Source organism: Toxotes jaculatrix, chromosome 6 (assembly GCF_017976425.1).
Source record: "Toxotes jaculatrix isolate fToxJac2 chromosome 6, fToxJac2.pri, whole genome shotgun sequence".
Classification (NCBI taxonomy): domain Eukaryota; kingdom Metazoa; phylum Chordata; class Actinopteri; family Toxotidae; genus Toxotes; species Toxotes jaculatrix.
Window position 1 is genome coordinate 16,968,167 of NC_054399.1, and position 27,799 is coordinate 16,995,965.

General features: G+C 39.4%; 1 protein-coding gene across 5 annotated transcripts in view; it reads right to left on the reverse strand.

The window, feature by feature from the left end:
* Window positions 1-2,285: 2,285 nt before the first annotated feature.
* csnk1g2b (casein kinase 1, gamma 2b) overlaps window positions 2,286-27,799 on the reverse strand; it is a 34,516-nt gene continuing 9,002 nt past the window's right edge. For 2 of the 5 annotated variants that reach the window (XM_041040026.1, XM_041040027.1), the window contains exons 3-12: window positions 18,463-18,532; window positions 10,123-10,271; window positions 9,503-9,737; window positions 8,709-8,794; window positions 7,264-7,348; window positions 7,010-7,158; window positions 6,705-6,788; window positions 5,257-5,358; window positions 3,877-3,983; window positions 2,286-3,442 (exon numbers count right to left, since the gene is read on the reverse strand). In XM_041040026.1, coding sequence (XP_040895960.1) covers window positions 3,388-3,442; window positions 3,877-3,983; window positions 5,257-5,358; window positions 6,705-6,788; window positions 7,010-7,158; window positions 7,264-7,348; window positions 8,709-8,794; window positions 9,503-9,737; window positions 10,123-10,271; window positions 18,463-18,532 — 1,122 coding nt within the window. In that variant the 3' untranslated portion in view covers window positions 2,286-3,387. The remainder of the gene's footprint in view (window positions 3,443-3,876; window positions 3,984-5,256; window positions 5,359-6,704; window positions 6,789-7,009; window positions 7,159-7,263; window positions 7,349-8,708; window positions 8,795-9,502; window positions 9,738-10,122; window positions 10,272-18,462; window positions 18,533-27,799) is intronic. The other 3 variants (XM_041040028.1, XM_041040030.1, XM_041040029.1) reach the window with 3 other exon arrangements.

A 27,799-nucleotide genomic window follows, 5' to 3' on the forward strand; every position in this document is an offset into this window, starting at 1 on the left:
GACGTAGTGACTTTAACTGGTCTCTGATGTCAGGTATTTGCCCCTGGTTCCATACCATACCATGGAGTTACACATTTGCAGTATAATTTTAGAGGAAAAAAACCTAAACTTCCCTTCACTGGTCCGTGACACACATGTTCACATGGTCATCATTCACATCATACATTGGTGACATACTGTGTTACTCAGTCTTGAGTAACACGTAAAGCTAAATTTAAACTAACTGACCTAATGATTCATAATAGTAAGGATGTTCAAGTGGGTCTTTAAAGGAGCACTCCACTAATTTTGCACATCAAGTTCAGTTCAGCCAATGAAAACAGGTGTATTGTGTCCTCTGTAGCGCTAGAAGGAGCTTTACAAAGCTAGAAAAACAAGCCTCAGATGAGCAGGGTCATCTCATCTTGGGTTTAAGACTTTTTTATAAGGGTCCCCTCTACACAAACTGGGTGTGTGGGATTTTAACTGGCTTCAAAGATCCAAACAAAGATGCTATTAAGTTACATTATGGTTAATGTAGCATCCAAAAGAGTCTGAGCCATACTAAGGACTAAAGCTGGATGTTTGTTTTGAAATTTGCACCATAAAGTACAATATCAACCCAGCCACCATCCTCCGTCTACTTTCTACTACCTGCTAATCTATTTTTATGACCTTCATAGTTTTAGTCCACGTTATGGTCATTTTTTTGTAAAGTGTTTGATCAAACTGCTTTAATTTTTCCCAAGTTTTAACTGCTTGACACACAGAAAAACTCAGGCAAGGTCATATTATTCCATCACACGATTTGTCTACAAAATGTCAGAAAATAGTGGAAAAATTAAGCCCAAATTAACATTTTCAATTTGTCTTTTTTTTTGTCCAACCAACAGTCAAAAACCCAAAGACTGTCACAGAAAACTACAAAAACTAATAAATACTCATGTGAGAGGAACTGATACCAGTGAATTTTTGGCATTTTTTTCCTTACAAAGTGACTAAATAATTGACAATCAGTTAACAAAACTGTTGCCAATTAATTTTCTGTCTATTAATCTACTAATCATTTCAGCTTTAGAGTATTGGTTGGTTTGCACTGCGCTGAGGGAAACAATGAACCTGCCTTGTTTAATGGAGGGCAATAGGGACACAAAAATAAATCTCTCCCTCAGGGGTCCCCTGGGAGTTTAACCCAGCCATGTTAACAAAAAACACCAAAAATTTTGGTGTATGCCTGAAGTCAAACTCCGAAACAAATATAATGCATCATCAAACATTAAACTTAAGTGAACTGTCTCTGTCTGCAGCTGCAACGGAGCCATAACGCAAAGCAGCCAGATGCTTATAGTCACTGGCCATAAAAGTTAGGATATCTCAGCTCCCGCTGCTTTGATTTTGGCAGTTCTGTTTTTAACCCACTTGTTTCTTGTAAGCTCCCAGCTTTAAGGAAATAAAACATTAAAAAAAAAATCACTGGAGTACTCCTTTAAATAACTCAAGGCCACAAAAACTTCAATTTCTGATGATCTACAAGCTTAAAGGGAGATTTAAAACTGGCTGCTCCTGAACAGCAATATGTCAAACACAAGGAACACAGAAAATAAACGATCAAAGAGATACATGAACCTGCAGTTGTTAGCAGCAGCAAAGAAATCAATAAAAGGAATGTTGTTTTTGTTTTTTCCTGATCCTGCGTGTTGACTTTGGGAAGGATTTGTTCTTTTCAGGGTCAGATATAGTAGCCCATTCATTTCACATACATGACGTAATCTGTAAACAAGTAGACCTCAATGAGCTGCATGTCCGCCTGTGACCTCCTGACAAAATGAAACAGATTTGGGTTGTTGTCTGGTAGATCTCTGAGTTACACACACGCACGCACACACACACACGCACACACACACACACACACACACACACACACACACACACACACACAGTCGTGATCTCTCTCTAAATCAAATGCTGTCACTGTACATATGTGTTGATTGTCACAGCAGAGTGTCAGGGAAAAGGATGTACAGTGTACTGCTTCTAAGTGATAATATGGGATGTGTACAGCCATAACACATGCTCATTTAAAAAAAAAAAAAAAATTCAGATTTTTAGGCACACACGCACAAACAGACACAACCACACACACACACACACACACACACACACACACACACACACACACACACACACACACACACACACACACACACACACACACACACACACACACACACACACACACACACACACAGAGTAATCCAGTGAGCATTTGGGACAGATTAGATAAAATGTCATTGCGGGACACTCACTTGAGCTTTAAACATTTTACTTAGAAAGGCACAAACTATGATTTCCTGGTAAATTATTTTGATGTAAGAAATAAAAATCGAAAGACATGACTTTTTTTCCCCAAGTAAATCGACAACATTTTTCGGCCATAACTCAGATATAAGCGTTGTGAAGGACTCTTCCTAGATCAGTCTTTATTAAGTTGTTTTCTTAATTGTTAATTTCAAACCTAAAGTTTTCCACTGTAATTTTCGTTTTTCCAAAAGTGCAATAATAATAAGAGAGCTTAATATCTGTTTCTCTCAATCTTCCACAGTACCTGAGGCCAGTGACTGTGCTACAAAGTCCACGTTGACAGACAAAAAGAAAGCCAGAGTGAGGAAAAGAACTGAACTCCAGAAAACTACAACATAAAAATACGTTTTCAATGCAGGGATTTGACTTGAAAACTGAGGATTCAATTACAAAAAAAAGAAAAAAAAAAACAACATAAAAATCCTCCAAATTCTGTTTTATAGATGAAATGCTTCCTGTGTCTCTCAGATTTAACATCAGCATAGTTCACCTTTTCCTCTTTACCTTGATCCCAAAACACACACCAAAGGAAGAAAAAAAAAGGAAAAAAAAACAAAACAATTTCCTAAGGAGCAGATTTCTTTCACTCGAACCAGCTGAATGGTTCCCCCTGATCAATAGCTGACTGTTGGAACAACACACGTTCTTTATGGAATCTAGAATACAACAACTGTTTCAAACAGTATCTTTTTTCATATTCACGCCACGGTATTCGAGTTTCATTGTTACAGCTTTTTTACTTTTTCTCAAGCCCCCGTTTGTAATGCAGATAAAGTTTATTTTTCGTCGATAAAGGAATCAGAGTCTGTTGTGGAGTCAGTAGGACTGCAACATTCCTTTAACTCGCCAGTAGCCGGGGAGCACTGAGAGCAAGAAAGAGAGAGCGCGAGGGGCAGGGGGGTACAGAGTGACAAGGGGAGTAAGGTGAGAGGGGTAAAGAGGTGAGGGGAAGCTGGAAAGAGATAAGGGGCAAAGGGTCTGTGTAGTTGTTTCCATTTAAAAACTGACAATGACCACAATGTTTCAAGTTCTCTCCATTCTCTTCTTTCACTTGTGCCTCTGGAGGGCTTTCCTCTTTCTCCTTTTGAAGAAACAACAGCACCTGAAAGAAAACAAAGGAAGACATTCATATATACAAAAGAGATACTGATTGCTTCAATAGTGTCAGAAGTGTTTAAAGGAATAATTTAAAATTGATGTAAATAGATCCTAGCTAACTTAGTAACAGCTTGTTACCAGTCAAGAAATGGTTTGATATATAATCCCTGTAGGGCTATAAAACATAACCTGTAAAACCACATGTAGTCCTTAGACACCTACAGACTGGAGATGCAATTAGTAAACTCTGAGGTGCTGGTAGGTGACTGTCTTTTTTATTAATTTTCAAAACTATATTTTCAAATATTAAAAGCTAATCGGATTCAATTCAATTTGCTTCCAGGATCTGGATCCAGTAATTGAGTCCCAGCCCTAAAGCTAACGGCACTGGTAAAGACAGCCAGATGTTTTCTGTGTATCCGGACAGCTGTTTCGTACTTGGTTTCGTCAGCCACCTCAACCTCGGTGGGAGCGGTGATGGGAGCGTTGGAGTGTCCGGCTGTGGGATCATCAGTGTTCAGCTCGCCATTCGTTGAGCTCATCACCTGCATGAATACAAAAGGACACCAGACTGCTCACACACACACTCACACTTTAAGCCACTGATTGGAGGGTGGAGATGAACATTCACATAAAATATGTATCCTTGATTATCTTTATCTGTCAGCAGTAAAATGTATACCTTGAATGCCCCAACTAAAGCAACTTCATAGAAGTTTAAAGGACAGGTCCACATTTTTTCAGGTCTGTCTCAAAACAAAAGTCAGGTGCCCAAATGGACATTGAAATCATCCCTTCTGTTTGAACTGGGTGTCAAGAAACTCTAGTAATGCGCTTCCAGTGAAAGATGTAGGACAAAATCAACAGCCCTCGATCTCTGCAAAATACATTCTGACATTTAGCAAAAACAAGGATTCAGAGGTCTGACACATCAACATAGGTGAGTATATAAGTTAGTCATTTTAGTGTGAAATCCCCTCTGTGTGACTATCCCTCCACTGAAACTCAGAACAGAAACACTGTCTGTAGAAACACAAAGAGGGAATTTCACAGGAAAAAAGGGCTGTACCTTGGGAAGACACCCATTTTATGAGCAAACTTTGACTCCTGAAGGCTCAGATTAACCTTGGAATACATTTACAGTGATCGAGGACTGTGAATTATGTCCCCCCTCCCATTGGAAGCGCATTATAACAGGACTGATTAGAGCAAACAAAACTTGTGTCAATGTACTTATGGGTATGTGAATAATGTTTTAGGAGACTTGGAGAAAAAATGTGAACCAAGCCTTTAAAAGCTGTAATTCTATTACCCAACACTAGGTGGCACATTTGTGCCATATTTACTATGGAGGCCACTGATTTCTAGTGCCAAAGAGATGGCATTTTGACATAATTTATATAAAGAAAACCACAAAAAGTTTACAATTTACAGTTTCAATTGCTCTTTTTTTCTTGTGTATTTTTACTAAGGAGGAAACTGGAAAAAAAGGCCATTCTTTCAATTTGTTTTTTTTTTAATGATACAAGAATCTGTGTTTCATGGGGTTTGCACGACAGTTGCTGAATGTCATCTTTGATTGGCCCTCCCTGTGAGCAGCCTACAGCAGATGAGGCAAATGAGAGCAAACAGAACAGGCGGAGCACTGACACACTGGGATTCAAACAATCTGATGCAGACACACAAAGAGTTGAGACACAGCACCTGACAGAGCAGGCAGTGTGAAGTCAGTGAGAGAAAGGGGGTCAGACACATACAAAACTATGTGGCTTCATGCATTAGCCAACTGAGCAGCAGCAGTCGCAGCAGCAGCAGTACCTGAACAGAGCCCCCCAGCCGCTCAGCTGTTAGGTGCGACCCCAGAGTCTCCTTATTGGTCACGGGAGTGGGCTGAGACTCACTTCCTTTGGGCTCAGGCGACTTGACGCAAAGAGCAAAAAGGTTGGAGGCAGGTGGTGGTGGTGAAGTGGTGAGAAGGAGGAGGGGGAGGGGAAAGAGGGTAGTGGGGTGAGAGGTCGGGGGTGAGGGTAAGGCAATGTGGCGGGAGGGGATGTGGGTAGAGGTGCGAAGGAGGGAGGAGGGACAAGAAGGAGGGGGAGTGAACCAAAAAAAAAAAAAAAAAAAGAAACAAAAAAAAATTATAGAAGACATCTCCCAAGCAGAAGCAGGCTTGTTAAGACAAACTATGTTAATAGAGGAGTAGAGGGAAGCAAAAATTTATGTGAAGCACAGATCAACACACTAATAAAGTCATGCAGGAGTAAAAGAAAACAGCCTTGATCGCCTCAGCTAGCACTGCATATTAAATACAACAAAGACAACTATCTGTGGTACAAGGTATTTTCATTAAATAGAAGCTTTGTAATCCAGACTATCCATGCTAATACTCCTTTACAATTCTATAACTACAGTACATGTATAGACATTTTTACAGTCAATGAACAGTAAACATGGTACAGAGGGTGGCGCTTTGTGAGTTCCTAAAGGTGGCAAGTTGTTACCAAGCCAATCACGATAAATGGAGAGCAGTAAAAAGAGGCTAGAGTCCATAGTAATAAGTCAATCATAAAATATAATGCACTGCCTGTAGAGCGTCACAGGAAACAGTGACTCATCAAGTACAACAGTATAATTCGTACCATGATTTCTGTCTGTCAGAATGATTTCATAGTTGATTATATTTAATAAAACTCTTGAATTATTACTCTTTTAAAACTAACACCACAAGGCTCGGATAGCATGCCAATAAAAAGGAATCCAAAAAAAAAAATAAATCAATTCTACACTTTGTCACACACTAAGCACATAGCTTGTCATTACTGGTATGAACAATGCACTTTGCATTTTCAACTCATGCATGCAATGACTGGAGCTTAGAATGGCAAGGTGTTTAGAATAAACTGAAGCCAAAAACTGAGCTTTGCTTCACAGCTGGAGCGGCAGATCTGCCTCACGACTGTGCATGTCAGTTAATGTACAACTAAGGCATCCATTTTTTTTTCCCATGTCTTATTGGCTGACAAAGACTGAGGGAAGATGATGTCACTGCTGTGCAGTCAGACAGGAACAGGAATGTAGGAGAAGTAGAACTGAACCACAGCCATTTTCTCCAGGAAGTTGCTTACAGTTGGACACAACAAGAGTAGCCCTGCACAGGAACTTGAATGACAGGGTTGGTCGGTCGACTGGTCGGTCAATCTGTCAATCTTTACGTAGACTGGAGAGAGGGTGTGGTGTTTGTTGTGTTTTAATGATGATGACCTCACCTGGTTTTTGGTCTGCTGTTGTGCTTTGTCTCTGCTGCTGGGCTGCAGGGGCGTGTCACTGGGGATGGGACCTATCGGTGTGGGCTGAAACATAAGGGAAAACAACTGTGGTGTCAAAACAACAGTTGAAATATTTAAATTTAAAAATCTAATATAAAATATAAACAAAAACCACTGTGTTAAATTCCAAAAAAATGTCAGTGAGAGAAATAAAGCAACTGCTGCCATAAGGTTTGACGGTCCAATCAACAGGTTTCAGAGGGAAAGGAGGGGGAGGACGAGTGGATTCAGTAAGAGGCACTCACAAGTGATTTGCCGACCCAGTCATACTCATAGTCAAAGACATAGCCGTTCCTATCAAACAGATCAGTGAAGAGCTTCCTCAAGTAGTCATAATCAGGCTTCTCAAAGAAGTCCAGCCTCCTAACATAGCGCAGGTAGGTGGCCATCTCTTCTGTAACAAAAGAGAATATATTGTGAAATGAGGAGAAAGTAGAATTCAAATATGGAAGAAATTCAAAAACACAGTAAAGAAAGGAAATGGGCTGGTTCTACTGACCAGGGAAGCTTTCACAAAGCACTTCAATTGGTGTCGCCCGTTTGGTGTCCCCAATTTTCTGATACCTCTCCTTCAAAGTGTCAGCCTAGAAGGGAGGGAAGTTGAAGGAGAAGAAATATACATTTTACATTCAAATTTTGAACAAATACATAGCTGCAGGTGGCGTAAACGATTAGGTGTAATATTCAAATGTTTTTTGTAGTGGGTGCTTGAGTTGCAGACAGATGCAAATTCTTTGGTTAGTCATTTTAAATTCTTGAGTCACAATTACACAGATATGTGCCGCACTGGATCCTTGTGTTGGTGAAAACCAGCTTTGTCTGCCATGGCACTTAAGTACATTGCTAGACTGATTTTGCCACAAGCTTTGGCAGTGACTCAACAAGGGACTTGTAGCGTATGTGTTTCGTGGGGTCATTTTATATCCATCATGTCTTTTGAGGGGTTCTCCATCCTTCCCAAGATGATTCTTATATTACGACGGGGAACATTATCTTGTGGAAAATCTCCTTCAAAGGTGCGCTTTAGCACCAAAGTGTCAGGCTACAGGCATTAACAGACCCACTGTATGTCAGCTGCATGCCCTTTAAATGCTTACATCACCCCAACTGTTATGAGCTGTACTGTACTGTATCCACATGTGATTTTTTTCAGTTTTTGTCTTGTAATATTTAAACTGAATCTACCATTATCAACTTTGGATTTGAATTCATTAGACCAGACAAATCTTTCTTCCACTTATCAACCGATTGGTGCTGTTCTACACCTACCAAATAATAACCATTCAGAGAAACCCTTCAGGGTTGTATTGATATCCGATCACTGTACTCCTTCATTGTATTTTGATGCTAACTGTCATGTTGTGTGCTGGTGAGAGTTTGTTTTGGCCTGAGCCACCCAGCATCCCCCACATTCATACATCCCTCACATTCATCTACCAAGAGCTTCCTCCCACACAGCAAATGTTCAGAATGACGTGTCTTGTCTTCTAGTCTATTGTATGTACACCTTTGATACTGATGCCTTAAAAAAATAAAATAAAAGCCCAGCAACTCCGCAGCTTGCTATATCCTGCCCTCCTGCTACCTGTGATCATGCCTGTGTTTCTTAGTGCTTTAAGTTCTTTTTCACTAAACCGTTCAAATGCGTTAGTCAGTGGATTTTGATATCAAGTGTGTTTGATGCAACAGCAGCGAATTACACAGAGAGTGCTGAGTATTTTCTGTGTGTGAGTGAAGTGGAAGGTGCTTCTTAGTCTTCAATGGGGAGACCTTGGCTCTCTGTCCCTAAGGTCACGCAGATCATAGTTATAAAAGAGATACTGTACGGAGGAGTCTAGGAGGAAAAGGTACATCTCTGTGCTAAGCAATAAGAGGATTACACCATTCTGATGTAAATCAGTATGTGCCAACACCTGGAGGACGTCAAACAACAAACTACAGTACCTTCAGGCCCTGCCACGGCAGGCTACCTCGGAGGAAGTACATGAACATGTGACCCAGCGCCTCCAAATCATCCCTTCTGCTTTGCTCTGGAATGAACAGAACAAGACAGAAAATTAGGTTAGCTGTGAGAAACAAATTCATTTTATAACCAGCTGGCAAGAGAAACGGGCAGCTGGGCAGTAGGAAACACAGCACAAATGAACAATTATCTGGGAGTTTAAATCAACCATGTAAAAGGCTTTGATTAAGCCACAGAGCACGGGTGGCCAAATTGTGTGCGGTGAGGAACCAACAGCAGGTTTTCATTCCAACCAAACACTCCACCCACTCATTAGCACTCCTTCAGGTAGAAGGGAAGGACTAATCAGTAAAATCACCTCCTGAGGTGAGTGGTTGGATTTATAATGTGCAGACTGTTCACTCTTCATATAACATGGTTGACCACCTCTGCCACGGAGTAAAAAAGGAAAGCAAATAAAGAGGAGATGCTGCAACATACCCTAGAAATGAAGCTATACTTGAGAGAAATCTTTTTTCTTTCTCTTTTTGAAAGATGTAAATTTACAAGCAAGCCCAAACTAACACTGCTGGTCTCAAGAAACATCTTAGGTACAGTAACTTCCAAAAGTTAAACAAATAACTATGTAAAATCAACTTAATGGCATTTGTTTTTAATGCTGGGTACACAGTGGTGATGTATTTGCACACAGAAAAGAATATCTTCATTAAGCTGAATGTAAATAGGAGCAAAAATTTCCTCTGCAAATTTAAAGGGCTTCCTAAGACTTTCTTACCTTTTCCCAGGTGTGTGTTGATGCTCATGTAGCGTGCCGTCCCAGTCAGACTCTTGTGCTCCCTGTAGGGGATGTGTTTTTTGGTCTCGGGGTCTATGTACTCTTTGGCCAGACCAAAGTCAATGATGTGGATGGTGTGCTGCCTCTTGCTTCCTGGCCGCCCAACCAGGAAGTTCTCTGGCTTCACATCTCTGTATATCAGACTCTTGGTGTGGACATACTCCATCCGTGTTATCTAGACAAGCAATAAACAGATCAAGATTAGCCTATGAAAATTTCAGTCACTCAGTTGTCCAGGTAGTTTTCAAAATTATTCAGTAGTACAAGGGGATTACAAAAATAAGATTATTCAGCAAGATTTTACCTGAGCTTACACTAAAGACAGATGCTTTTGGTAAAACATGTAAACTTAATTACATGATTTCTTTCAGCTAAACTTAAAAATGTGTTTCAATTCAAGCATTTACTCAAAACTACAGTACAGTGCCGTAAGATGTAAAACATTAATGAAAAGTATAAGAACTATTATAAGCTTTTGCTGTTCTTTGGTTTGTGCATTAGGTAATTTTTTGTTAATCCCCAATCATTCCAAACCCACAGACCTGACCCACAGGCCTTACCAGCTGTATGGCTATCATGAGGACGGTCTTGAGGGAGAAGGTGCGGTCACAGAGGTCAAACAAGTCCTCTAGACTGGGTCCAAGCAGCTCCAGCACCATGGCATTGTATTTCCCGCAAGGACCAAAGTAGTACACCTGAGGGATTCCCTCTGCGGAGACAAATACAACTGCTGTTATGTCTTACAGAATTATAAATTCTCTTTGACGCACACTTTTATTAGACTTGTCTTACAATGAGTGCAATTTTTAATGTCGACGTGTATAAAATAGATGCCTTTTGAAATTTCAGCATCAGAAACCATTAAGCCAGGGGGCGCAGAGGTTTACAAAAATGTAAATGCACTGATGCCTGTGATGTATTTTCTTTTTTTAAAAAAAATAAGAATCGAGTGTCCAACACTGAGGTATTTTACTATAATCTTGATTTTGTACTGTGAATAAGCTACTGAGGCCATTGTTACTGTGCCACTTAAAAGTGTGGCCAATGTAGTGTTTCTCAACTTTTTGTTGTTCAAGCTCCTCTTCTTCTGTGTCATCTCTGCATCATATGAACCAAAGCTGGTTACCATTTTGTAATTATTTCATATTCATATGCATATTTATTTAAAACATCAGCCCAGGTGTGTTGTATTTAACTATGATCTTGACACTGTACTGTGACTAAACTACTGAGGTCATTGTTACTTTGTCATGTAAAAGTGTGGTGCGTGCGCAGTGTTTCTCAACTTTTTGTTGCACAAGCTCCTTTTTCTTCTGTCATCTCTGCATCATATGAACCATACCCGATTACCAATTTATAATTCATTTTAAACGTCTAAATATTGCCGCATAGTACTAGTGTAACATTTAGTGCAGAAACACCACACTTCACGTGAAAGGTGCCTCATTCGCTGAACTGAATTATCGGCCCAGGTGTGTTGATAAGAAATGCAGGATGGGAGGAGACTCTTTGCTCACACTATAGGTATTTCAACAAATTACATTTCAGATTACTTCCCTCAACAGGTTCTTGAGAAACAGGTGTGTGTGTGTGTTTTTTTTTTTTTTTTGCTTTGAAGTAGGCTTAAAGGGAAAGGAGTCTTAAAAAAACACTAATAAAGGGTGAACAGCACAATGTCAAAAACTGTCAAGAGCCTTTGCTACTAGAAACCACCACACCCCCTTCTTGGTTGTGTATATGACCTCTGAAGAATGTGGTGGATCAACCCAGCAGTATGTACTAGTTATACGTTTATCAGTGTTTTGACAGTGGGAAAACTGGAGCATGGAAAACTGTAAGGCACATACGAAGAGTAATGGACAAGTATTTCTAATTGTGAAAAGAAATATCTGCACTTTTATCTGAAAATCAGCAGGGCAAATAAAAATTTCTTAAAAATTCAGTAGCAGAGTTTTTATGAATAACTAAGGCTGGAAATTGGCACTCATCTCTTCATTTGATCTGATTTCAATTCACAAAGTCTAGAAACGATTCATTTCAATACGATTGAGTTCTTGAACTTAAATTTCTTCTACACTGAACAAGTAAACAACACGGTCATTCAGTGGATATAAAATTGTGTAACAATTTTATATTTTTTATTGTGTAACAATTTTATATTCAAGGAATGACAAAACACACCTGGGAAAAGGTGTGTGAGAAGTGCACATTACAGGCTTAACTGAAAACACATTTCCTGGTTATAAAACTGTAGACCAAGGAGTTATTTCCCTTGGGAAACGAGTACAACATGATACATCCGTATACATGTGTAAAACAGTTGAGCAAGAATAATAAAAAATCAACACCATTTACAAGGGCATCATTTTTTAAATGACATGACTCAAAGATGCTCATATAGCGAGCAACCACTTACCTTACTTTTTAACTTAAAGTCAGTTTCCACAAAGAAAACAGCACAATGACCTAAACTGCTGTTTCCTAATGTCTGTTGGCTACAGACTTAAGAGCTTTGTCACAAAAAAATGAACTGGTGAGGCCAAAAGAACCAACATCATATTTCACAAACAGTCTTGACTAACATGAAACATCTCACTGCAAAAAAAAAGATAAACAATGCTATGTAGACACAAAATCCAGACTCATTTATCTGGCATTTTTGTCAGCCATCTCCTTTTGAAATTTCTAAGGTATTGGATGTGTATGAGCATGCATTTATTTCAGATCCACTGACATCCACTACAGATTTGTAGCCTGTAACATCTGACACAATCAAAAACAAAAATGGAAAAGCTTCTGGCCCAGTCCCCAGGTTCACAGAGTACTGGGTCAGGCTGTCCATGATGAGTTGGTTCTTTCACCAGGCAGCCAACCCGGGACCTCTGAACCATTCTGTGCTGCTAAAGGCATAGCATCTACAAGCCAGCCATATCCCTGAAACACCACTAATCAAAAGATACCACATCAGTCCTGCTATGCCTGCTGTGGCAACAGCACTGATGTGGTGTGTGAGCTGAGAGAAAAAGACTGTGACACACAGAGTCTGAGAGATTAAAATCCAGATTAAAAAAAAAGGAAAACAGATTAAGAGAATGGGCAAGCACATTTTTATTTGTATGTAACAAAAATAAATAAATGTGAAATAGAGATAAATGGGTTTTCAGAATAGGCATACCTCTGTGTGCAGCAGTATTCTGTTTGGACTGTGTGTGTATGTCAGCTGCTAACGAAGGGGTGGAGAGTTTACGGTCAGATTTACCTGATCACCCCTCAACATCAGTCCAACAGGGAACTAAGACACACACAAACACAAACACCTGTCTGCTCTTTAGTCTCTAGGATTTTCCTGGTAATGATGTCCATGACAGATGAGGCAGTGACAAGAGATCACTGGAAGGCTGACTCATCAAAGCTTGGCCCAAATCTAGAGGGCATTCAAAGCACAGTCATCCCAAGAGGACAGCACAGTGTGTATTGTAATCTGGTGGATGCGAGACTGGTGCTTACAGCAGCTGTAAACCCAGAGCACATTTTGGGGTGATTTCTGTCTAAAGTTTAATATATTCTGTGACATAACTTGCCAACAACTGTAGTGCAAAATAGGATTTGAGAGAGTTTATCAAACTGTCACTAACTCAACTACAACAACACAACAAAAACCCAAATTATTTTTTCAGTGCAACACAACTTTCCAACAGGAAACAGAGCAGCACTTCAAAAGCAACGGAATGATGAAGCATGACTCTGACAATCATCATTTTGATCTGACAACAGCTGTTTGCAAAAGATGAAGGGCAAACAAACCTTTTCAGCAGATGGATTCTCTCAATGAAACACAAACTCAACAACCTCTGTTAGGATAAATGTCTGAAATACTGCCTATTATATCAAGTCATGTCAAAAAATGCATCTTATAGCTGGGTTCAGCATTGTGGGAAATACTCTGGCTGCAAGCAAACATAAGTGATGCTCTGACCCCTGCTGTCTTGACAATTTGAGACCATCCAACCTATTGTATCTGCAGGCAGGCCCTCTCAGGCAGCAATGAAATGTCAGAGTTAAGGGCCAGAGAGGAGAGGGCTGGAGAACAGAGGAAACGGCCAGAGAGAAAAGGAGAGGAGAGGGGATGTGTATTAAAGATTTAGCTTATGGAGTGGAGTGCACTGAGAGGGGGAAGAGAAGAAGAAGTGACTTCCATTAGGCCCAGTGCTCTGGAGATGTTCTCACAAGGCTGAAATGTGATCAGTGCTCGGGCCTGCACAGACTGAGCCCAGAGCTACAAATGCAACATAGCTCATAAACACAACATTCCCACAAGACGCCACAGGGTTGTACGCTAATCAAGAAAAAATGAAAACAGCAATACCTTTGCTCTTAATAGGTTAATTACTAATTCCAGCAAATATTTTTTAAAAAAAGCTTTCAAAAGCTTTTAACCTCTGTAGCTCCACTTCACAAGAATTCACTCAAGCAGTGATTTGACTGATTTAAGAAAAACTAGGGCAGCTGTTTTATTTTCACACAGCACTTTCTTCACTCACGCATGTGTGTAAACTGGTAAGAAGTAGGCTAAATAAATTAATCTTGTCTGTTTCTCCTTAAGATGAGTCATTAGTCATGGCAAAAAACTTGACATTGTGAAATTAGACAATTTATGCTGCTTTTATTAATCATGGCAAACAACTCATTAAAAATTGCATATATTTATATTACATACATTACTTCTTTTTTCTGTTATTTGTTGCTATGGTGCATATGTCTTTGGTGTAGCCTCTGATGACATCTCAGTTTTAGTTGTTCTTACAATAATCTCATCAATCTATCCTAGGATAATCCTACAACAGAAGTAAACAGTTTCTTTTCAGTGAAATTATACATGTCATGGATAAGAGTCCATGATTTGCGTCCAATAAAAAAACAACATAAATCCTATGTCACTGGCACATCATATCCTGCCATCAAAAGCCCTGATGGGGCTCAGGAATATTCACAGGTATGCTGATACCGTCACAGAATCATACTCAAGAGGAAACCACAGTATATTTGACAATAATTACACAAATATCGACTCATCATGTATCCATGATTGCATGAGCCAAGGTCCCTAAGTACTGGAGGATGTATCCGAAGCCACTCCCCTGACCAAGAAGCCACAGAATGGTAGTATAAGACTTGCTTTGCAATCAACAGCACATTCTACTTACTATTTAGAAGTACTAGAGGTAGTACTGTCAGATCTATTGTCAATTTTCACAATAATTTGGAGAGTGGGAGGCAGTATTCCCAACAGCTGGGATGTGTTCAGGACAAGAGAGAATTAACAGTGTGCAGATAAGCTCCTCCTGGGCGTTAAGCGCTGAGTAGTCCACGCTGTGACATATTTGAGGCTCCTGGGTTATGCAGGACTAACAGGGTCACATGTCCCCATTTAGCCAAGTTGACAACGTAAGTAGATTTAATCTATCGCCTTGATTCCTCCCATGCTAGACAGTCAAGTGAGCCTTCCTGTCATATCATCATGTAGCTCATGTAGTACACTATAGTTCATTATAGTTAAACTCCTGAAAGTGGTTCTGTTTATTGGCTCTGTCAATGTATGTCTATAATCTTTACATCAGACTGACTCAAACTTAGCTGAATCTACCGGAAATTATTTTGCTCTTGAAGATTTAAAGGGCTTTATTTTGGATTTAAAATTATGACTCTTATTTGAAGGATTGTGAGCAGTGAAATGCTAAAACACAGTGGGAGGGACATGTGTCATTGATTGTGTCCTTTATTTTATGTGGACATCACACCACCTGTTGAATCTGTTTTAATTTTCTGATGATGAAAAGAAGTTAAATCTGACCACCTGAGCTGATCTTAAAAGGGCCTGATCAGAGACTGAAAAAATGTTAATATTTCTGAAAGACAGAAATGCACTACCATAGCAGGCACAGGCTAGTGTGGCCTACATGACCACAGGAGGAATAGCTTCTGTTTTGGCAAAGGTACTGTATATCCTAGTAAATAAAATGTAACGACTGCAATACTGGATGTGCACAATTATATATCACTCCTATGGAGTCACTGTGGAGAATCACAGAGATATTTAATACTGTGTGTTCCTGTAGAAATATACAGATTTTCCCTTTTGGAAATACATATAGTTCATCTGTGCATGATTCAGTGCAGTTAAGGGTCTCTTCTCAAATATGCTTTACTGTTGCATATTCAAGTAACTATCTTTGAAATTCTGAACAAGTGTAGTGACTCATGCCAATCATGTTGATTTACAGTATCCATCTGTAAACGCTGTGTAGCAGCAATCACAACTGAAATCATCAAAAGAATAGTGCAATAAAGTGTATATTTTCCAGTTTGCATTTAAAAACACAGTAATGGCCTCACATTAGCTTGCTCTATTATGCTACCTGTGTAAACTGCCTGTCTATAGTTCTGTGTAAGGGCTAATCAAAACTGTGCATACAGTACAAACCCCAGAACTCGGTCAGTAAGTACAAAGCTGAAGGCCTTAATGATATATTTAATAAACTAGAGGAAACAACTTAAGGCAGAAAGAGACAAGCCTGGACTGGAGGAATCCTCTGCCATAATCAAGGCAAATCGCACAGGACATGACAATTACAGTTATGTTTACATATGTGTGGGCATGCACTGCACGAGATTATTTACAGATCCAACTGACCAGATTAAAATAAGTATGGCCATAAAGAAAAATAAACCACACCCTGTTAGCAATGCATGCTGGAAAGTTTCCTTGCACTCTCTGCAGGCAGCACACAGTCAATCAGGGAGGCAGAGGATACTGTGGCTAGGGAAGCTATCTAAGCAGACACACCATAGCGGCACAACTGCTTGTAGAGGACCATCTATAAATAGTAAAGGACTGCCCTAATGCCCCATCTCCTTATCAACAGTGCAGGGCTTTTGCTCTTGTACAAGGAGCCAAGAAACTGGCACGTGTCACTAAATTAGACCATGACAGACACACTTCTCAGACTGGGGAGGGCCACTGATGCCCAGGTCACTTCTGCATGATAGTTATAGAATAGTAAACACAAATATATGTGCCAGCATTCCCACATTTACATATTTACCATGAGTTTTCAAATCTATGTTGTTATACAGTGACAATCACACAGAGCCATCCAATGAAGCCTACTTGGCTAAACTATGTAATTAAATGTAAACTGGGACTTAATCCTGGATTTACTTGACTATAAAGGACTTGGTCTGGGACCAGAGACAAAAGAATAATGACTGGGACGTGTGGGTGTTGGCACTTGCAGCACAAAAAGCGGTGGTGGTGGTGGAAGACAGGACAGACTGTACCTTTTGCTCGTCAGTTTGACTGGTAAAGTTTGCATACAATTATGAATTAGCAATTGAGCATGGGTGCTGTAAGCTGGCCAAAGCAACACACGTGCATCAGGTGAGCCTTTCTAGCCAGCCAGCTAGCCAGCTAGCCAGCTAGCCAGCCAGCTAGCAAATCAAGTCCCAGTCACTCCCAACCATCTGACTGTGCCACCTCTTTCATCCTCTGTAACCAGCTGACCAGCCAGACCAGATCAAAGAGCTGCTGCCCTCGAGCCACAGCTATGCATCATAGCGCATTACCATGTTATGGGCAGTGCTGTGGGAGAGTAAAGACTCAGAGTACTGTGGAGGTGGTTTTAGATAAGAGGAAGCAGACATCCACTGGCTCCCACAAATGTAGAAAAGAAAAACAAATAAATTCGGATGTAATGGAAGACTTTACAGTTGTTTTCATTTGTCTGTTTGCCTGATGTTACAGGTCCACACTTAGGCAAATACATTTGTATCCACTTATACTTCATTTTGTTCACGGCTCTGAATGGCTTAAACTGGGACCTGAGTACTAATTTCGTACCATAACATGTAAATGTCCTGGTATGACAATAAAGTTCCTTGATCCTTGATCCTTGATTTGAAAATGCATCCTTTCCTCTCCTTTTTTGGTTCCCTTCCACAATGTTTTTGCATGTTTAAGTTGCCAGGAACATTGACAAACAAAACAGTTATTTTTCTGAATAAATATTGTAAATCTTAAACAAGTTCTCACATTGCAGTGCAGTGAGTAAAACTATGCTCTTCTAAAATGAAAACAACCTGTGCTAACTGGATGACCACAGGGGATTTATATTTCTACTAATGAAGCACTGAAACCCTGACTGAATACTAGCTGCATGACAACAACATTGCAGACCTGGCATATAAAGGTTAAATTAAGTATTTTATAATAGTTGAAATATTGCATTTATTTCTCCATGTAAACAAATTAGCTCACACAAGCTCAATACCAGTGGTTTAGCCAAAAAAACAAATTTACAAACACACTTGGCCACTTCCATATCAGACTGTCCACTTGTTTGAGGGATTAAATCTTTGTCCTCCTGTCTCTCTCCTATTTATGTGCCTGTTCTCATAAAAAGGATCCATTTTTATGCTGCCATTATTCCTTGACAAGAAGAACCAGCACTCTTGCAAGGGAACCAGTCACACTCACAAGACCAGGCGTGACTACTGCAACCTGCTCAGTCTTCCATAAGCTCTGAAATAGATCAACCCTTGGCCAATTTGCCTAAATAAAATCAATAAAATAAAAAACAATACTAAAAGCATTGTGACTAATAATGGTGCCGTCTTTAAGAACTCCATTAATGACCTGAAGCTTTTGAGTGGAAAACAGTGTTATCACATTTATTCAACTTAAAGAGGACATGATCATCTGTGCACCTCATTCTAAATATAAAGTATGAGTTTTTTCCTTCCAATTAAGCCCAACCTACAGAGAAAAGGCCCATTCACATTCAACTCATCATAATGTGGCTGTTTATCAGTGACTCATAATCTACAGTTAGTATGTCTCTTACCTGAATTTCCCAACTGTTTGTAAAATCTATACTCCAAATGGAGCTGTGGTGCCCTGGACTTTATAGGTTCCTGAAAGAGAAGAGTGAAAAAGAAAGGAGAGTGTTAAATATTACATAGCTACATACCAGTTAACACACGTCGTCAGCATTGTTTACAGGCTTTATGCGGGGTTCCTTAAGTTAGGTTAAAGATAAATGTAAACTTTCCACACACTTTTCATGCACTGAGTATGTACTTCCACTTATGTGTGCATGAATTTATTGATAATTGCATCACATTATTATAACCATTATTCCTAATATTATAATTAATTGACCATTAAGCATGAGCTGGACCAACATTTTATAAGTAACATTAATGCCAAAGGCAGGCTAGACAAAATATTCAAGACCTAAATTAAAAATTGTATGTATTTATTTATTTATTTATTTATTTATTTGAGTAAAGGGAAATTAGTGCTCTTTAAGCTCTTTCAGAATCTGCATATACACTGCTTTATTTACAATAACACATTGGTTGTTTGGCTCAGTCAACCCTGCAAGGAAAAAGAAGAAAACATAATTTGGTGTATTTGTTACAAAAATTCGTCTGAAGGCATTCTGAAACATCAATACTTGAAGGCCTTTCACACAGTGAAGGGAAATTATAGACTCACTACAAGACCACAAGTGTACAAATGACTGTGTTAAGAGTCTTACCCCTAGGGAAGAAAGTAGTTTGACAGTGACAACCTTGCATTCACATCACCACGATTACCTCGGCCTGCAATTAACTAAAATGCCTACAGTACAATGTTTTCCTTATTTTAATGCCTAATAGAACTTTAATTAAGTCTCAGGTCAGACTTGTGGGATGTGAGAGGATAAAGAGCAGTTCCAGCTGGTGAACAGCAGGCTTTAGTGATGACATGGCTGATAATCAACCCAGGACATATTGTTCATTATATCGCTAGCTACAGCTTTACAACCTAAAATGTAATCTGATTAGCCCCACTCTCATGATGACAAGGGCATTATAGACAAACGTGAAGAGGAGAGAACAAACAGACACACCCCTCTTAATTCCTTTCCTTAATCTTCAATAGCTGTGCCATAGTCTGTGCTAAAGCCCTTCACAATGTAAGTATACAGTCCCCTTTTCACACACTGCTAACCAATATTGGCTTTACACAAGTCCAAAGATGTCCATTATCCTGTTAGTCAAACTGATGAACTAAGCTCTGATATGCCTGACATTATGAAACAGCCAAACACAGGATTTACCGCTGCTTGTATGTAAGTAAAATGTAAATGTTGGTGATGTTTGCATTTAAGTAAAACAGTGAAACATGGAGCAGTAAAAATGAGTCATTTAATCGACAAATAATAATAATTTCAGTCATATTTCAAGCAAGACTGCCAATTATTAGCTGGTTCCAATTTCCCCAATGTGAGGATTCACTGTTTTTCTTTGTCGTCCATGATAAAAAATAAACTGTGGGAAATTAAAACAAACATTTTGCACTATTTTCTAACCTTTCATAGATGAAACAACAAACTGAACAATGGATAAAATAATCAGCAGATTAATCAGTAACTATAATTAGAATCAGATCAGTAATTATTAATTAGAAAATAATTATTAGTTTCAGCCCGAGTCATGAAAGATACATGGAGAGTGAAGCTAGCCCTGTGTGTATTGCTAGTCTAGATACAAAAATATGAAAACGTCTCAAACTTTATTTAGCGTAGCAAGTTCTCAGGAGGTGCTTGAAGCAAGATTTAATCTTAAAAGTTGTTTCTCATGTGCATCTAATTTCAAAGCACTTCTATTTTAAATTACATAAACTGAAAGCTGAAAGGCTGTTAAGCTCCCACACTCACTCCATTAGGCCTTTATCAAATCACGATCATTTCGTCTTGTGCCCTGCTAGAACGTAGGAGTGCACACACACAATGTATGAGCCATGTTCAACACAGTAAGGGACTTTCCACCCTTTTATGATGATCATTCTCAGTCTAATACAACATGTTCTGTGGTTTTAGATCAGGATTCCATCACAAGATGGTTTAGCAGAGGTGGTAAAAAAGAACAGACCAACCTTGCTGTACTAAATGCCTGTGTGCCAAAATATCCCACACATAGGTCCTGATTTTAATCAATGGTTCTAATAGCTGAGGGGGGGGGGGGGGGGGGCAATAACAGCTGACTCAGCCATTAAAAATTATTGATTGATTAAAAAAAGTACTCAGAAAGCCTTCATTTCTTTGTTCTTCAGCTGGCTAACAGTGTTGAGTTTATAAAACCAGCTGGTGTATGCATGATGCACTTGTTTCTAGCCACCACATATTTCTGTTACACTCTGTTTATTAGTTGTGATGTGTTCATCTACTGTGTCAACACTATAACACAACATACAATAAACACACTTTATTGTGAAAGCAATGGTAGGCCTTTTCCAGAGAAGTCATTTGGGGAACTGTAAACAGTACCAGCAAGCTTCATTTACTTTACCAAAAGATCAATCCATTAAGTTTATCTAAAAGTAGTTTTAGACAGTTTTAGCACTTTGTACAGCAATCAGTTTGAAACAGAGAAAATATTATAAAAGATAGTTAAAATTCTATCTTATCTGTATATCTATATGAACAATACCAGACCTCTGGCAAACACTGGAGGAATTATGAAGTTTAACAGTACAGTTTTTGGTTTGCAAGCCAAAAGAAAGAAGAAGAAGCAGCTCCCATACACAGCTGATGTAATTAGGTAAGGATGTGTATAAGCTTATAATAAGGTGAGCAAAAACATCAAACATGTAATAAGGAGGACTGATGGAACTTAATACAGGCTTTTCTACGATCGATTGGAGAACAGATGGATGCTCCTGTTCCCACACGATGTGGAAAATACAGGGAACTGAAGTGACAGTGAAATATCCACACAGTGTATGGAGAAAAAAAAAAGCATCAGCATCATGCTCCCACATGATGCCAACAAGGAAGACTGCCAGAGAAGTAAGAAGCTACTCTGCATGCGAGGAGGTAGAAAACGAGAGTGGAAGAGAGGATGCAATAAAGAGGAGTGGAAGCCAGTGGGAGGACACGTGACTGGTCTGAGAGGCGGAGCAGAGAAAGGCTGTAGCGTCATCCACCTCCCACATGAGCATGGACAACAAGCACGTCTCACACAAGTCAGGCCAGGCCAGGGAGGAGAGGGAAAGAAAATTTAAAATATATAAATAATGAGTCAAAGCAGATGGCACCAACCCGCAGGACCCTTTAAAACAGCTTACAATAGGAAACAGAGGCTTATGTCAGCTTTACGTACTTAAGAGTCATCTCTACTCCCAGCAGATGGGCTAAGCTATGGCTGTGTAAATGACCAGGGCCAAATGCATGTAAATGTCTGATGTAACATCTTTGCATATGACAAGGATTTTTCTCAGCTAGTGCACATATCTGATGTTTTTTGATTTGCTCTCTGGCCTGACATGCTCAGAACGAGAGCCCTCCCATGACATAGCAGGGCTGCACCCGCAGAAGCAATATAGTACAAGGGAATAGTATTTAGGGTTTATAAAACTATACTCACAAATTAAGAGTCAGCTACACCGTTCACCTCACATCTACACATCATGAAAAACTCTGGTGGTGGAGACAGTGCTGCAACATTTCCCAGAGAAAATGGAAGCATAACAGCTTTTTCTAGATTCCTTTCATTATCTGGCCTTGACTTCACCGTTCACTTTTCAGAATGAATAACTTTGATAACCTTATGATTCACCAGTAACACCAACTTGTTTGCAATACTTTACTCAAGTGGAGTGGAAGCTGTGGTCACCCTGTGTGTTGTCATGCAGAGGGCAGAGGGCACTTTTTGCCAAGTGTGCTGGCCTGTGTCCAGGACAGCTGACCCACAGGCCAGAAGGGCCCTTCCCTGTCTGACCTGCTGCTACACTAACCTCTCCACCTCAGCTGTTCAACACTGCAGTTGTCTGTGTTTCCGCGTATCTTGATTCCATGTGTCTGAAACCAAACTGTCCTTGTACAGTGGATCTCTCCATGAGATCACCAATAAGGCAAGTTTTGAACCTAGGAACATTTGAATTTCAGCTTTGAGAGAACCTATTTACAAGACCACAATAACATGCTCCAACACAAGTCACAGTTGCTGTATTGTGGTGCAGTGATGGAGTTCCTTTAGCTTATTCAGTTTAGGGACTTAAATGGACCTTTATTTGGTACTTAAATCAGCTAACAGTCTCATGTGAGACCCTGGAGCTAGAAAATGTTTATTAATGGAGTTTGTCACTACAGTTTTTGTTTAAAAAATGATTTAAGCAACTCAAATCAATTATCAAATTAGTTACATTTTATTTTTCTTTCAATCAACTAATCAAATGACTGACTATTCATTGCAGCTCTAAATGTTACCATTTGTGTCAAATTCAACGTCTGTAATTAGTATTCTTTGTACTTGTGTAGAGAGATTCATCATTTTATCATTGCAAGATGGCACCAGGACAGTTATTTTTAAGTTATTTTATCTTGTCTGGCATATTTCATGGTTTTTGGATGCATTGTTGATCTGTGTCTGTGCATCCAATTTTTTTTGCCATAAAGTCTGTGCACTGTGTAACTTCAACTTCTCAGATGTTTTGTTGAGCCGGTTAGAGTAATTTTTAACTGCTAATCAGAAGAAGTGTGGTTTCTTACATCTTTATCCCATATTCACATTTGTTGTGCCTGTAAACAGGAAACATCACATCAAAAATAATGAGCTAGCTTTTTCCAAAACACAAAAGCCAATCAGACATGACCACTTCCACAGCCACCATTATTGGCTGAATTTTCAATCAAATTATGACAACTACTGCAGGGACAATGGACTAGAGGGACACAGAACAGTGATAACGGTCCTGTAGTTGCTGTTCTCCACAGCTAAAAAGCTTACAGATTTGTTGATAACAGCGCTACCAGCAAATATCGCTCTGGCAAGATCAAATCTTGTTGCTGGGGATGGGTGTGAGATGAAATGCTACATGCCATTTCAAGGATCCCACTTAGGATAAAACACTTGAAGCTTGTACAAATATGTGATTATGTCATCGAGGATTAGGTGGTGGTTTCTGTATTTTAACCTGTGGCAGCCTCTGTAGACTTGCGGGGATGGAGCAAGCCATCAGAATCACATAAAGTCCTCTTCCTGGGATTAACCAACTCTGCATATGATGTCATCTAGGCTAAATCTGATCTCTGCTCCAACACAGCTGAGAAAGATCAGAACTGACCTCAGTGGCTGGATGGAGTAATGACCACCAAATGAAGAGAAAGAAAGAAAACCATAAATGATAGATGTAATCAGAACATAAAAGGGTGGCAAATAACAGACATGCAACAACAGTAAACCACAGTCACAGCGTAACCACTTTGTGTTGTATATCTAATATCTGGTCAAAACTTATATTATGAATTCAAAATGAAAAAAATATTTTCGGCCCTTTTTGCCATTGGAAACACACCACCTAAAACGTCTAATAATTATTCTTATTCTGTTGATCACTGTAGTCATAATTCTTCATCTTCTGACCCAAGAAATATTTATTTTGCAACAGTTTTCACTCTTGAATTTGGGAAGTTGGTCATTTTCAACTATATTCAACTAGTGATGAAACAATTAGTCAATTGGTGGGAAAATAAATGAACCACCTATTGATTATGAATTCAGTTCAGACAATTGAGGTTTGCCAAAAAATGAAATGATTTGCCAAACTCTGAAGCTAGTTATGATTATTAACTGGTGACAAATGTAGGCAACAACAGCTCACATCAGATGTTGCTAATTAACATTAAAAACCTTAACCTGAACCTTTGATGGCAGGCCAACATCTAACCTGTTTGTTGTCTGGTTAAAGTGTTCTGAGCAGCTGGTGTTTGTACTCAACCATTATCATTTGCGAGCGAGGAAGCTCCGTAAGTTAATTAACTTTGTATTTTTGAAATTTTCAGATCTAGACGCACGATGTCATGTTGTGACGAAATACGAGACTTCCCTTTAACCTAACAGAGAAGATCCTTAAAACAAGATTTTAAAAACAGCATGGTACAGTAAAACAGACAGCTGAAATGATATAATGCAACACATAAATAAACATCTGTGTTGTTTATTAAAAGTCGCTGTGACTTTCAGCATGTGCTTGTGTATGCTTATGTGTGCCGTGTCCAGAGGAACAGACCCAGCATTATGCACAAGGACCAGAATAGACCCTGACCTTTGCCTGACTCCCAGTAAACCATTTCACAAAATGCAACTGGCAATGTGACTCATCTCCTCTTAGACAGAGCAACTCAAATGTCAACATAGTGCATCTCTGCTTGGCAGCCTTCGTAGTGGTATTAATGACACTAACTGTAAGACTGAAACAAATGTGAAATGTGTATGGTGTGTGTGTGTTCCTCTCTTTAAGCAGCCTTGATGATCAGAGGTGTCTATGGTTAGAAGGAGGCGTTAAAGAGTGAGTGGTGTCAGAGAGCAACAGCTGGCCTGTGTCCAGTACTTCTCCAGTTACAGCTCAGATTTAACGTACCCAGATGGAGTCATCAGATGCCGCCCAAAAACCCAGTGTGATAATCCCTTACTGACTGAGTCTGATAGAAAAAGACATAAATTGTATGATCTGCAGCAATTTTTGTACATGACTTGAGCTGGGTAATCGTGACCTTAGACCTAGGTTCACTTCACATGTTAATTAAGAATTATTGTCATGATTTAGACCAGGTGATTAATTTTTATTGTTTAAAATTCTTCCACCTGTGAAAGGTTATGGGAGAGGTGTGGTTTAACTAAATGAATGAAGAGATAGCATCAGGACAATTATTGGCGTATCATGTTATCTCATTGTCAACACTCAAGATGGCTTCCATAGCAGCTAGAACACAATGTATTGTATCATTATCAGGCCTTGGCTGGATCTAAGAGAGCTGCCATATAAAAATCTCTGTGAGCTCCTAACCCTATTTGTTGATAATAAAGGACATAGCTAAGGAACTTGGAAAAGCCCCTGTCAATGTGATATATCAGCATTCAATGTTTTCCCCATTTATTCCCAACATTGACAACATTATGAAAACTCTATGGCAGCCACCTTATATACACCAATGATATCAGCAGGTTTCAAAATTCTGTGAAAATTGGACTGGTTCTTTAAAAATGTGCTGAACTCAGCTGCTACAGTCAGAGGAGGGCAAACACAGCTACACAATGTTGCCAGTCATCAACACAGTCATGGGAAGTTCCACTGACATGAACCCAAGAGGCAAGTCTCCTTTGTCATTTAACAGAAGAGCAAGGCGTGGCGTAAGTATAATGTATTGTATTGTGTATTCCCTGATATGTTTAACTTTGTTAGGAGTAATGACACAGTACTGTCACTAAATGGTAGGACAGAAGGTTATTTCTATTGAAGAACATTATATATTAGGCTTAAAAATTAACAATGCTGTTAAAATGCTGATTTTCCAGAATCCAAGAGTGTCACATCCAAACAGCATGAACAACACATGAAGGAAAAAAGATCTTGAAGCATCATCCAAATTTGAATTAAAAAATTGGGGTGCTTGGGTAAAAAGGGCTAGAAATCCTACCATTATTTCTAATGCTCAAATGAAAGCTGAATTTCAGTATGATGGGGCTTTTTCACAGCAGAAACTGACCTGTCATAGCAGGAAAGACTCAGGTGTATGTAATACCTTTAACAATGGCTTTGTTCCTTTTAAGTGTATCAGTAAGCCATGTCTGTGAGCCAGCAAAATAGTAGGTTCATGGAGAAGGTAAATGGTAAATGGATAGCTGGTTGGACAGATATCATTAATTACACACACAACAAAATGTCTAATGTGAAAAAGACCTATTGTCTGACTTCAAAGTCAATATTCTAAGCTGAAGTCAAAACAACAAAAATAGAGTCACGAGCCTAGTCCTTCTGTTCTGCACTACATATCCTGTCAAACCCAGTCTATGCAGCAACATATTTTAATTTCTTACATGGTATGAGGCTGCTTTAATTCTAACCTCAAACCTTGCCATTTTGTCTTGCAAAGCAAACTCTCAAAATAGACCTGAGGTCAATTTGACTTCAGCTCTTCTTAAATTACCATCTTCTGATTCTGGTTTGGTTCTTTTAGCTCTAGCTTACCACTTCAATTATGATGCTATAAAGAAAGCTAAAACAGAACAGTGCAGTTTTAATTCGTAACAGTCACCATAATCAGAAAAAGGCCAAATGTGAGAAACTAGATAACTATTACTAAAGCCTTGAACATTACATATAATTTTGAAAATACGAGACAAATTCAGTGTCAGTGTAACTAGAACTTTGCCATGAAGCAGGGTGTACAGTTAGAAGGTACAATTACACAGCACTCACTGCTCTACAGGCACACACCCTACACCATACTCAAGCCCATTTTTTGTGCAGTCACAATTTACACTCAGATTTTTGTATAAAAAACTGACTCCGTTTTTGTTGCTACTCTGAAGTCACCAACATTTAGACTCTCCTGTGCAGGTTGTATGACAGCTACTAAATCATCCTCAAAGCAGCAATGTGTGTCTATGTGAACATACTGTGTTGCTGCTGGCTACTGATTCATTTGAGGATTAGCTAGTTGACTGAAGGTAGGCTTTTACATGCTGTTGACATCCAAGGATTTATTCATTCAGTCTGCCCAGCATGCCCTCTGGAGAGCCCGAGCAGGGTAGGGAAGAACTTAAATCGTCAAAATGTCACTTTAATTCCAGCCAAACATACTGATAGAGCTTTTGTGCCTTCACAGTCCTTCGACAACTGCCTCATGGCGAGCTGGTGCAAGCTGCTGAGTTACTGCAACAAGAGCTGCTTTTCAAGATTCAGTGGGAGGCAGACGAGAGTTGGATACAACACCTAAGATTTCCTTCTGAGTATCACGACTGACCAACGGCGTGAGTGGCTTCACTCATCTGAACTGCCGTCCGCTTATGCCTCTGCATCAGTGACTCAGGCAGAGAAAACAAAAAGTCTGCCAGAGGCAATCCACCCTTCAGCATACATACAGTACAATTCCACTCCCCACAGCATATAGGTACTCTTTGGAAGCAATATACTTAATATGAAATATTTAAAGCCCATTTTATCATTTACCACTTACAGAACAGAACTACACAACAAGCTAAACACTGCAAACATGTTTTTGTTTTTGTTGTTTTCCCCAGTAGCGATCAGTAACTTTCTCCAGGTGGCAGGAATCGTGGACGGTGGAACAGCCGATGCAACTGTGGAAACTCTTACTGGCAAAAGAAAAAGAGCCCCATTGCCAGAGG